At 39.1% G+C, this 12,689-nt stretch overlaps 1 protein-coding gene across 1 annotated transcript; it reads left to right on the top strand.

Moving 5' to 3' along the window:
- The first annotated feature begins 6,306 nt into the window (after positions 1-6,306).
- Positions 6,307-7,898, top strand: bhlhe22 (basic helix-loop-helix family, member e22). The gene has a single exon (XM_036522414.1). The coding sequence runs from the start codon at positions 6,710-6,712 to the stop codon at positions 7,511-7,513; it is 804 nt and encodes a 267-aa protein (XP_036378307.1). The 5' UTR covers positions 6,307-6,709; the 3' UTR covers positions 7,514-7,898.
- The last annotated feature ends 4,791 nt before the right edge of the window (positions 7,899-12,689 follow it).

The following is a 12,689-nucleotide window of genomic DNA, read 5'->3' as shown; positions in this document are numbered from 1 at the left end:
AATAAAACCCTGAAGTATACCTCCATGTACATAATTACACATAAGATGAACAAAAGACGCTTGGGTGGAGGGGCTGAGGTGTAGTCTTAAGCGGTGGGTTTTCAGTTTTTCACGCCTATATTCTAAACTCTTTGGTTAGCATGAATCATCATGGTTAAGGTCAGATAGCTCTTAGCTGACACCAAAGTGCATGCAACATTTACATGCAGTAGTAGGGAGGGAGTGTGTTTTCTGCGACCAGGCTGGGACAGTGGAACATTTTTTATCTACTGTAGAAGATTATAGGGCTTTCTCTATCTTCTCAGAGAATGATTTCATGGGCTGAGGCACAGTTTCGCTCATGAACTGTTTATTTTGTGGCCCAAGTATGTCTACTCACAGAGGAGCGAAGTTTGTTTAGCAAACTATTTTTCTTGTCAGGCCAAGCTAGCAATTTGGATGACCACATAGAATAGGCGCTCTGGTTCAGGACTTCTGGCCCCTTGCAAATGATCCTGGGTTTGATCACTGCTTGCTGGGATAGTGACTTTAACCACTCTGAACTTATTGACTGTGTGACTGATTTTATCTCTGTGTGGTTTATGGGGGATGTCTTGTCCAGAGTAACAGATGCCAATGAACTGTTGTGCTAACCTGCTCTGTGTAGACAGCAACTTGCATTCCACTAATGCATTTTAATTGACCAGTATGTCCCTTCGATAAGACAAACCCTTAAGGGTTTGTTTAATAAGCCTGCTATTTAACTTACAGCATTTGTTGTGACCTGTGGAAATAAAGCCAAGATAAAATTCAGTTTCTATCAAGAAATAATTGTGTGATTATGGAAAACCACAAATCCAGGCAACGTGAATTTGTCAAACTCTATATGAATGACAGCTAGAATCATGTCTTATACAGACGAAATTGAAATCAAGCTTTTTAGGCATGTTTATCAATATTATTTTTGGCATAAAGGGAGAGACTTTTACTGAGAAAAAAATCATGCCTACTGTATGATGTTGCATGGGGGCTCTTATGTTTTAGGATTGTTTAGACTACGGGTTCTGGAGTCCTTGTTAAGATAAAGGGAGTCATGGACTCTAGTACATACCTGGAGGTTTTGGTATGAATCTTGGTTCCCTTACCAAAAAAAATTAAAGCTTGGTCAAAAATGGACATTCCAGCACTACAATTATCCAAAGTATTCACACAAATCAACATTTTAATATTAGATTTTCTAAAGCAACATGAGCAATCTAGCAGATTCTGAAAGAGATAAGATAATTGGTGCCTAAACCGCTGGTGCATCAGTCACAGAAAAGGCAAAATCATTCAATGCGCCAGGGGCAACAGTGTGGGAAATCATGATGACATATGGCAAACAAGGAAAGCATACATCAAGAAAGAGGAACAGTGGTCAAAAGTCAAAAACAGACACTAACCCAGACACAGAATAGTTACCACAAACTGCAAAATAGCGGCCTCAAACATTACCCCTGAACTGAATCTCACAAGTCTACGCTGAATTGAGTCTACATTGTGAGCCTACAAAAGATACAGTATGTCTATCTATCTATATATCTATATATATATATATATATATATATATATATATATATATATATATATATATGCGAGAGAGAGAGAGAATGACGAATTCCATTTTGAAACAGACCAGGGGTCTGAACATTGAATAACGCACCAGTCAAGTGCATACTGCCAAGATGAAAAAGGATGGTTTGCTTGTGACTGCTGTTTTACCATCTTGCCCCATCTTGTCTCATTAGCAGGGACTGATTGGGCATGAAGGTGTTCCTTTGCTGTCAGTAGATAAAGTAGGCGCCTTTGGCTCTCGTCTGTTCATAATTCTCTTCATGCCATCATCTGTGCAAGCAGAGACTTTCCACTACAGACGCAATATTATATGATTAATCCAATCTGTTTTCCCCTGACTAACACTTTAACCTTGAATATTCTGTTTAAGATAATGAATAACACCAGAGTGCATGAAGATCAATTTTAAGACCTGCCGCAACTACTGCTGGCTTTAGTGAGGGGGGGAAAAAGAAAGAACAGGACACGTTCACTGGCAGCCTTGAGAGGGGGGCTGCAACACAAAAGGTACAAAGCAATGCAATGCAGGCCTCTTTGAAACTCACAAAACCCTAAACTCACCGTATCACATTATTACATTTAGACTTCAGGTCTTATGAACATGATAATGTGAGAACAATGGAATCACATCTGCCACTGGTTTACATGTAATACCTTCTCATCCATTCCTTGTCTGATTTTGAAGTATAAAAACACATTTGTGCTTAGTCTTAAATTGTTAGGTGTCAAGAATGCCTTTCAGTTTACATGAGCAGTAGACAACTAAAGCATAAACTATATGCTTCACCAAAAAAGTGATTTTACACCATATAGACTAATTCATGTTTCCAGGTTTCTTGTAAAATCGGTTATTTATTATTCATAAATTTCTCAACAATGCGACGACAAATGTGATGTTTGCATAGTTTATGAAACTATTCTATAAAAAATCAAACAAGACAACTTAAAGGTAAGAATGGTTGAGCAATCGTTCACCAACAATCGTTCACCAACAATCGTTCAACAACCTTAAACCATAACCTTCTATGCCATTTTAAGACAGATTGAAAAGAAAACGTGGTTATTATGGATAATTGCAAAAAAACTTTTTTTCTGTATGGATCATGAGAAAAGAAAGTTGCGGAAAACATGTTCTAAACCTGCCATCACCAGTGTTGTAACATCACAAATATTTAGGTGATGAGGCACTTGAATACTTTCTGCAAAAAGTAAATCTACTTTTGGTGAGAACATTAACTCCATGTACAGACACCTGGGGGCAAACTTCCAATCAGTCAACACCATTTATTCATGATGTAGATGTATTCAGGATGTATAGAAAAGGACAGACCCGTGTTATTTAACCTGATGTACGAAAAACTTGAGTGTCACACCCACAAAATAATATTCACAAACACAGTAATATAACTCCAAACAGGCTAGGCACTATGGGGGTGCTTAGAGATGCATTGCACCCCTAGACGGGCCTCAGTGCACCCACAGTTGTCTTATATCCCAATGTCTACACAGTATATACAACTTTTTGTGCCCCCCTCCCCACCCATTGGACTGCAGTTGCACCCCTCTGTATCTTCTCCTGGCCCCGGGCCTGACTCCAAGTAATTTAAACCCACATATGCACTGCATGCAATTTACCACATAACTGTTGACACACGCATCCACTTGCTCACTGCATGTAGTTATTGAGGAGCAGGTAATGTCAATCATGTGCAGAACATCACCACAACTAGTGTACTTAATATCACTTAGTATACTGGCACAGCAGTAGAATACACAAAAAGAACAAATGTATACTTCTAAAAGCAAATATTACAAGTGAACTACTGATTGGGTACATAATGGAGGACTATGAGATGGAGATCAGGAGGAGGTTCTCCACCCGCACACAACAAATTTTCACCTTACTCTTTTTAAACACTCTTGCAATCTATATGTGAATTTTAACCCTCTTTTCTGCATCCTGCTTTTCAAAACTACAGATATCTTTTTTCTTCTGGGTTGACCCTAAGAGTTTTGAAAACCAGACTGATGGATGTCCCTCCTTAGTTAGGGTCATTCCCTTCCATACCTGATTTTTTCACAGGAGGGATCCTGGCACTAGTGTGTGGGCTCCCATACTGGGACTGAGCAAAAGAACAGGACAAAAAAACTACAATATTCATATGTATTTGAGCTAAGGGTGCCAACAGCAAGACTGGTCCTCAAATTCAGAGATCTTTTCACTAGAGTCCACAAAACTATGTGCAACTGGCACAAGTGGGAAGGTCACCTAAGGCGCAACGCTAAGCCACGACTATGAAACGAGCTAAGCCAGGTCTCCATAACTCTGACCACCCCACCTAGAATCTCCGCAATACCTCAGGTGGCAAGATATCATTTGCAGAACACATCACATCCCTTATTCAGTTTTTCAGTCTCTCTGAACAATACAAATCTGATCAATCCTTGCCACCTTCTCAACTCAACTGCAAATCCAAGCATTTTTACAGTCCTATCTGAGCACGCGCTGACTGGTAGCTCAGGGCTGGCTGACCTTTTCTGATTCCAACTTTAAAGTACGGTTTTATGCCAAAGAAAGAGTTTTAAAAGAACCAGAGACATTCTACCACCTAGAATGACCTCCCACGTTTAATAAACACATCAGTATGAAGTGTTTTGTAATTACTTTTTTCCAACATTCTCAAGTGAATATATCAGCCCACTGTGTAATACTTATCACCTGTCTTCAAGGTGAGTTTTCATTTGTGCCCATGTGTGCACCGTGAATACGCGCTCTGACTAGTTTTCACCGCTAGATGGCAATGTTACCTTAAATTAATTCCGACTTGGACTTTCACATGTCAGGACTATCATTTTTCATCGCTCCAACAAAAGTTACCTCGAAGAAACTGTCGATGCATATCAGTTATTCAGCTGTTTCGTTGAAATCAAAACGTTGTTAATGACAGAACGGAAATTCCCTTCGGTTCATTATCGTAACTGTGGTTCAGTCCCATCGATACTCACGTATTGATAAAAAGAAGAAAACACAAAGGAAAAAAATATTGACACATTCCATTCAAAGTTTTTTGTAGTTCTGCATGCTTTAGCGTTTCATAATGATTTATTTTTTCCATTTGTTGTCTTTTTGAAAAGCCTAGGCCTAATTTAATACTATAACCTTGAATTCAACAAAGGATGTCTTTACACAAGTACACAAAGTGTATATGTAAAGCGGGGGTTTAATGTATCCTGAGATTGTATAGTATTTGATTACCTCTTGAGTTAACATCAGGCTTCCCAATATTGTCTTCAGTGCTGCAAGTGCTTCAGTGCTGTCCTCTGTACTACTTGGGTCTAAGTGGCCAACGTGGGAATACTTTGAGCTCTATTCGACACATAAAAATGTCATTCAAAAGGGCTGGGTCATTATTCTTCAATAAAGTGCTGCTTTGATGAGTTAGAGCTGTCCCACCACATTGACAGGATTACACATGGACAGTATTTTGTTCAATATTAATAATATCAATAATCGGCTAATGTGACACGGGCTAATGCAGCAGCTCTCCCAAAAAGACATTTTATTCATGAATGGCTTGCGTACTAAATTAGCGCATACCATTGTTTGTGCCATCGATGTACCTGCTATGCTTCTCACAGTTGTCACGTATCTTTAAAAATCTAATGATGTCTTCATAGACGGATCTCTGAGCATTTAATATATTTTGACCCTTGATTTCAAACGCATAAACTAAATTGTCTAAAAGGGGTGATCTGTTTTTCAGTAATATCATTACTGGTCCCATTGGTCATCAAATGTGAGCTAAATTGTCTTACGATGCAGCGTCGAGTTACCAACGTTTTAACTAAAAGGTGATCCTTCCCTCGTCAAACTAAGTATCTTACTAGCAAGCTAATAGCCTTCACAACAAGGTTTGATCAACTGTCGTGTGCAAATCTCTTGTGTAGATTAATAGATTATTTCTCCCCATTCAAAACTCTCAGTGGAAAATGTTAACCATATGGTAAAATGAGAATTAGAACTTCATCACATTAGAATAAAATGTAATGAAAAGAGTCCAGCACCTGGGGCCATCCGCGAGCTACACAATTAAAAGGTTTTTAATGAAAGAAGAGGAGCAAATGTATTCTTCCGGTCTCCTCTCTTCCCAGATGCACCATCAACGTTCCTTATTCCTCAGAGAGGCCAGCATAAGACCTGCTAAAAGTCAGATTTTGGACGGGTGGACGGGTATAATTTGACCTAACTAGTAAATATTAGGTTATTACTAGAGCGTGGCTATTAAAAACCTTATTCGTCCTAATAGTTGGCATCACTTACCATGTGAAGAAATATCAAATGTGGAAAAAAAAATGCAAGGCAATACAATGGCGCGTTTAGTAATGACAATTACTAAAAAAGGAGAAAGGTAAAAAGTAATTCGTTGACAGAAGAGAATTGCACAAATCCAAGATTCAGTGCCTCTTAAGCTTCAATAAATTATCCTTGTGATGGCAAATACTCCTCTCGTAATATAGGAGATGACTTGGAAAAGGGGGCATTTAGTGTGCTCACCGAGGGGTGAATGTCGCCACACATGTCAAGTTAAAGGCAGTTGTTTGGCTACTAATAGGACGCAGCGCCTTGCAAACATATGCATTGGGTTGTGTATACAGATGGTAGCACGAATAATAGATCCCGGCGCCTTTTATAAAGCTGTAAGCAGCTCCTCTGATCAGAACAGAGAGCACCGACTATCCAGACGGAAGGGGCAGATAGCGCCCAGGATTGTTTGTTACCGTTTTAATCCTATTAATTAAAACGTTAACCTGATTGGGTGGAGAGCTCTCTCCCAATAGGCGAATCTTCTTCTTCATAATAACCTGCGTTGAGATAATGATGTAAAAGACTCCCCCGTCTGTCGCTGATGCTGTTGCTGATCACACTCGAAATCTCGTGAAGGTGAATCGAAGCAAGATAAACGCCAGTGCACGGCACTTTAGCGGGAGCTGCCGCCTCCACACTTCACTTGACAAGTAGAGAGAGCATCAAGATCAACTTAGAGAGCAGAAACTTCGCGACGCTTTCACCGATAGTCTGGAAACGGCGGAGGTAGCAAGCTGACCCAGAAGGACTATGGACAGGAGAATGAGCTTGAACGGAGCAGGAGACATTTTCCACAAAACTCTCAGCGCTGTGTCTAATAAAAAAATGGACTCGTTCAAATCGGCTGCCAGTATTGATCTGCCCTCCCGGGACCGCCAATCGCCGATCAACTGTTTCGATCAGACCGACGCAGATCAAATCCAGTCCGGGGGACTGGCCGTAGGTCGAGGAGGGCCACTCGGTTTGCCAAACGGATCTTTGTGTGTGAAGTACGGAGAAAGTGGCAACAGGACTTCTGCAGCAGAGAGCAGCGGCGGGGAGCAGAGTCCAGATGATGACAGCGACGGCAGGTGTGACATGGTTCTGATGACGGACGCGAGGACGGCGGCATCCGTGGGTAAATCTGACGGAGGTAAGAAAAATAAAGAGCAGAAAACGCTGAGGTTGAACATCAACGCCCGGGAGAGAAGGAGGATGCATGATTTGAACGATGCACTCGATGAACTGAGAGCGGTGATTCCGTACGCTCACAGCCCCTCCGTAAGGAAACTCTCCAAAATTGCCACTTTGCTACTAGCCAAAAATTACATCCTCATGCAAGCACAGGCACTGGAAGAAATGAGAAGGCTGGTTGCTTATCTCAACCAAGGCCAGGCCATATCAGCTGCCTCTCTGCCAGCGACGACAGCTCTTACCCCGGGTTTAGGCCCCTACGAGCAACCGCCTGGGTACCCCTTCCCTGCCGGAGTTGCAGCCTCCTCCTGTCCCGACAAATGTGCCCTTTTCAACAACGTCACCTCCAGCCTCTGCAAACAGTGCACTGATAAGCCTTAAATGCATCAACGATGAGTGAAACAGACTCGTAGGGAACAAAACGCAAACAAAAACTCTTTATATGAATGAAGAAAAAAAGAAATACACACTGAAGTCACCATTGCAACATCACTTTTAAAAAGGGACTTAAATGGGAAAAGGGATGCCGAAAAGAAACTTTTTGTATCATTCTCAAGATTCACTCAAAGTGAGACCATTTAAACACACATTTTGTTCTATTATACTTGATTGTGTATATAAAAGAATCCTTAAAGTGCTGGTGAGAATCGGAGTCAAAACCAAACAAAAGTGTATGCCTGGTTGCAAGTGTTAGACCTTGTTTGAAAATCGTATATCACTTGCTGTGATGGACCCTGAGGAATGACTTGTTTTATTGACCTGACAACATGCAACTCTTCTGTAATTTAAACAGATACCTAAATCTCTTGAATATTTGCTGAAATTATATTACGTAATCGTAATCTTGCTGCTTTATTGCGTTTATTCGAATTACAATGCTGAATCTTTATTCCATTTGCTTGTCGGTGGTGATTCCTTAACTTGTTAAAATATATATCTAGTCCTTATGATGAGTTTGGCTGTGGTTAAGAACACCAAGGTGAATTATTGTGAATTCAAAGTCTGTCATTTTAAATTTCGGATTCCAGCTTGCATTCAAGTACGGTAAAAATTCATATTCTGTACGTTTATTTTCACGGTTATGTAAAACTTTGAGAGAAGTTTTTGTTCGGCTAAGTTTCCAAAGCGTGTTTTTTGTTCATATCTTTCAGACCTTAATTTTCATTTATTTATTCAACCATCACCCTTATGGTTATTTTTTATTTGACTGCATGGCACACGTTCTGCATCAATATCGTTGCGATTTTACACTTACGCAGTATGGCTGAAAGAGGTTACTTTAGATGGACCAAGCTCGTTGTCAGGTCAGGATTTGGAGTAATGTAGATACATTAGTCAGAATATGACTGCAGAGGGACATCTGTATGTGTTGATGTGTTGGAAAGCTTTATTAAAATATTTTGAACAAAACTAATTATTTTTGTCTGCTGGTCTTTTGTTACCGTCTGCATTGAGGCTATGGTGTTGAACACCGAAACGTTGGCTCGTAGGCCAAATTAGGGTCGATCACGTTCTGTTAAATCGTCGTTTTGCATCAAAAGTCATGACGTTTTGTTCTCTGGCTTCACAGATTGTCTGTACCTCGTGAGTTCCTGCAAATGCAGTCTTCCTGGAATAGCAGACGAGAAAAATTTCTCAAACAATTTCGATTTTATACGATTAGAGAAAGAGTTATAACATATGGTAGCGAGGTCATTGTATCACGATGTTGTGGTACAAAACTATGTAAAACATGAAGGTTTCTTGTTGATATTCAGAGCATTATTGCCATATGTCGCCAGTGATCTTAAACGCGGTAGAAGAATAATGACTTTTTTTTCTCTTTTTCTTCATCAGAACTTGTAACTTTTCATAAAACCTGATTGCAAAGAACCACGAAGCCCTACAAAGGCAGGCCAGACGTAGTGGGCATTGGAGCCCTAAGGCTAAGGGAAAATGTCTCTTAGCATTACATGACGAAGCCTGGGTGCTCCTAATTATGATTATTAAAACAATTTCCATGACGATGTCTAATAATATGTTAATTTGAAAACAACTGTGTATGAAAACTGTCGACTATAATACCTACATTCATTTAATGAAACACATCGTTAAGGCAATTAAACCTCCTGGAAGTGATTAAGGAACATAATTACGACACTGTTCATTGCCATAATTGGGTGTCTTTAATCACGGAGCACAGTGATCAGCAACACTGCCATTAGTTTGTATTGTTCTGTCTCTGCTGTCCATCACGGTGATTAGGAATTAGCCACGGCCAAGGGGCATCTTTGTAAAACGGTGGTGGTACGAAATTTAGGTAGGAGTCACTGCATTTCCGATTTAAATTCGCAAAGACGAATGCGAATAACTATCGCAGTTCACACACAGTGGTAAAATATTGTCATGGAAATTACTGAAGCGAAAAAAAAAACATTTAAATGAAAACTCGTCTGCGTCCTAATGTAAATGTAGTTGACAGTATATTTTGCTATTTGCTGTTGTATCAGATTGTTTCCATGTCCAGCTGGAACTCGATTGTTAAACTATACACTGTTAAACCCCCATGACAGTACAAAACGGTGGTTTATCCCCTTGTTGGGCTTTGCTCTGATTATAGTAAAGCTTTTGAAAATTGTACTTGAAAATAAGGCACAAACTCTCCTAAAATCCGGGAAAATTCGTACTAGCGCAATTACATTGTCAGTAAACAAAACAAGACAAAAGTCCATTGGGCATGCATCATGGTACGTAATGTTTCTATTTAAATATTTAATCTGCAAAAAGCGTTACATTAAATGTAACTGTATTGGTGCTTTCACATAGTCTTATGTTAGGTATTACCTTACCTAATATAAATAAATATAAAAACAGAAAAATGTAGTCAAGTTAATGTTTTAAATTTGAAACTATAGCAACAATAACTACTAGCAGTGACATTAATAAGACTCATAATGATAGTAATTATCACAATAACGATTAGTAATTATCTGAATTAAGTTTCAACGCAAAGGCAGTCCTTCTAACTCTTTTGTTAATTTAAGATCTCTATGTGCTTAGCACCTATCAGTAAGGTTGTATATGACTGTGCAAAGTGCCATTGAAAGTTAGCTGGAACATTATTTTACCGGTGCTTATGTAGCCTACAACCTACTGGATGTTCGAGCTTGGGTAATGTGATTGCTCTCAGACACTCTCTGCACGCAAATACACGTCTATGTTAACACACATACACCTTCATTTTCTTAAATAATGCATGCATTGAATTATATTAAACTTTACAGCGTATATTACTCTAGTTTTAATGACTTAACGTCAGGTCGAATTCCATCTCTTCCCTTTCAGGAAATATTATGTCTCGATGCAACAATCAAGAGTATTCATAAACGTTTCTGAACACACCAAAATACAGGATGGATGGGTGGATGGATGGAGTGATGGTACTTAAGCCATGTGGTATTGTAACAAATCGTGGAACTGTCCGCAAAACCGCACGCGTAAAGTATTTTCAGTTAGTAGATATCTGATGTGTCTATAAGGGGCTGCACATTTCTTTAACGATTTGTCAGTGGTGCTAGTGTTACCACATGCAAATCTACATGCTAGGAGTAGTTCACTGTCACATCTAATTAATGTAGATCCAGTTGTATTGGCTTTGAGGGAAACCTTTTTCTGTGACATTTTTTTACCGTTTATTTTGGTCCTGTTTACAGGCCCAAAAGACTCTGTAACATTTGGGATATCACAAAATGACGGATATCATCATCCCCTTTTAGATCTGAAACATGCTATAGTAAAACAGTGTGGTCGATCTAAGACGATATTCGCTAATTTATCAACGTTATTATTGATAATGCGTTATTAATATTGTGTTTTCCTGACCTTTTCCTTGCGGGACTGGACGTAGAGCTGTGCAGGCCTACAGGGTTCTTTCTTAAAGCATGCTGGACTTGGCAGTATTGCACAGGCTTGTGAGAGGAGGAGTAAACGCATACGTTTAAATCTTAAGCAAATGTTCTTGTTTTAATTTAGTTGTTTTGGTTGTTATAGAAATAATCCATTCCACTTACACGTTTAGCGACACGGTCTCTGGAGTCCTTGTTTCATGGACCTTAACTTCTGATAACAAAGCTCTAAACGTTTTGTTATTGCACGTTTAAAAATAGTTTCACATCAAACATTCCACTAGTTCCCAGTAGACTTAGACTACGGCTTTTGTGCAGCTGTTGGGGAGTTGCTGGCCCAGACGTTTCGGTGGTCTGATATGTCTTCCATATTTAAGCGGTAATTTTCGGAGAAATGTTTATGTACGTGGAATTGTTACACAATACCAAAGGTAAAACAATTACATGTAGATCCAGCAACTGTAAGGAGGGAAGACCTTCTACCAGCGGCCAAGACCGCACATTTCAGTACCAGGGACAGCGACATCAACAATTATTTATTTATTTATTTGTCAAGGGCGCAGTTATCTAAATTATCCAATGAATTGATGCTTCCCGTGGAAGCAAGGAACACGTGTTGGTGCCAGAAAATGAACCAACACTTGAAAAGTACACAGCACCGGTTAATCATCTCTGAGTCGGTTTAGAGATGTCCAATCAAATAAAGGCTTTTCAGTCATTTCACACAGAGCTGCAGTGAAAACACTATTCTCAACCATAGCAGCAAATGCAATTCTCATGCAGAGTTTTAGGATGTCATGTCTTTCAGACTATTTAATTGTGTACTTCTACTTCAAGTATCTGCGCATCAGTTGTAAAGTCTTTAAGACTGTAGTGAGTAGATTGCTTTATGATTATCTGGATGAATGTGAATCCTACAAATGACAAAAAAAAAAAAAAACACCAAGCATGTTAATAAAGGTTTGGCATTTGTTGGATGCATTTCATTGGCAAAGAAACAATATTTAAATAGCCTTCAGTGATACCACTATGAGAAAATATATTATGGACTTCTGATGACAGATTGGAATGGTTACTCTTCCTATATATGAGGCATGGATGAAAATAGTTGACCCATGCTAACAGAAACATTGGGCCTATTTCTACCATTCTGGATGTCTTAAAACACATCAAGTTATCAAAAATGGAATGTGGACCTGCAAGAAAACTCTTTAAATTTCAAATAAATTCAAGGGGATGATGTGACATCTGTCTGTCAATGTATTTTGAAACGTCACTGGGCCACTATTCATGCTGAAAAAAAAAAATCCTTGCAGATAAATCCCTGTGAGAAAATAGGCTGTTGGTCCTAATATTGTAGATGTGAGTGTGTGAGGACCAATTTATTTACTTACATGAATGACTATTATTTCCCATTTATACATCTACATCATACATATTTTTGTGTGTATTTTACTGAAGATAAAACTTAAGTGTATACGCAATGTATGTTTTGACAATGATGTTCTTCCATTCATCAATAATTGGAGTTGTTTCTAAATCAGCATTCAGCTGTTTTTACATCATTCAAATGTGTATTTCCATTTTAGTGGAATCCATATCAACTGTGGAATATGTACAACTATTGATGGTTGATAAATTAGTTCTAGCTGCAACAGTTGCAGTAAACATTG

This window comes from Megalops cyprinoides, chromosome 2 (genome assembly GCF_013368585.1).
Source record: "Megalops cyprinoides isolate fMegCyp1 chromosome 2, fMegCyp1.pri, whole genome shotgun sequence".
Classification (NCBI taxonomy): Eukaryota; Metazoa; Chordata; class Actinopteri; order Elopiformes; family Megalopidae; genus Megalops; species Megalops cyprinoides.
The sequence above is the reverse complement of the archived record's forward strand: the minus strand, read 5'-3'. Positions and strand labels throughout refer to the sequence as shown.

Coding starts and splice junctions, on each gene's coding strand:
- bhlhe22 (XM_036522414.1), top strand. CDS start 6,710: ATGGACAGGAGAATGAGCTTGAACGGAGCAGGAGACATTTTCCACAAA.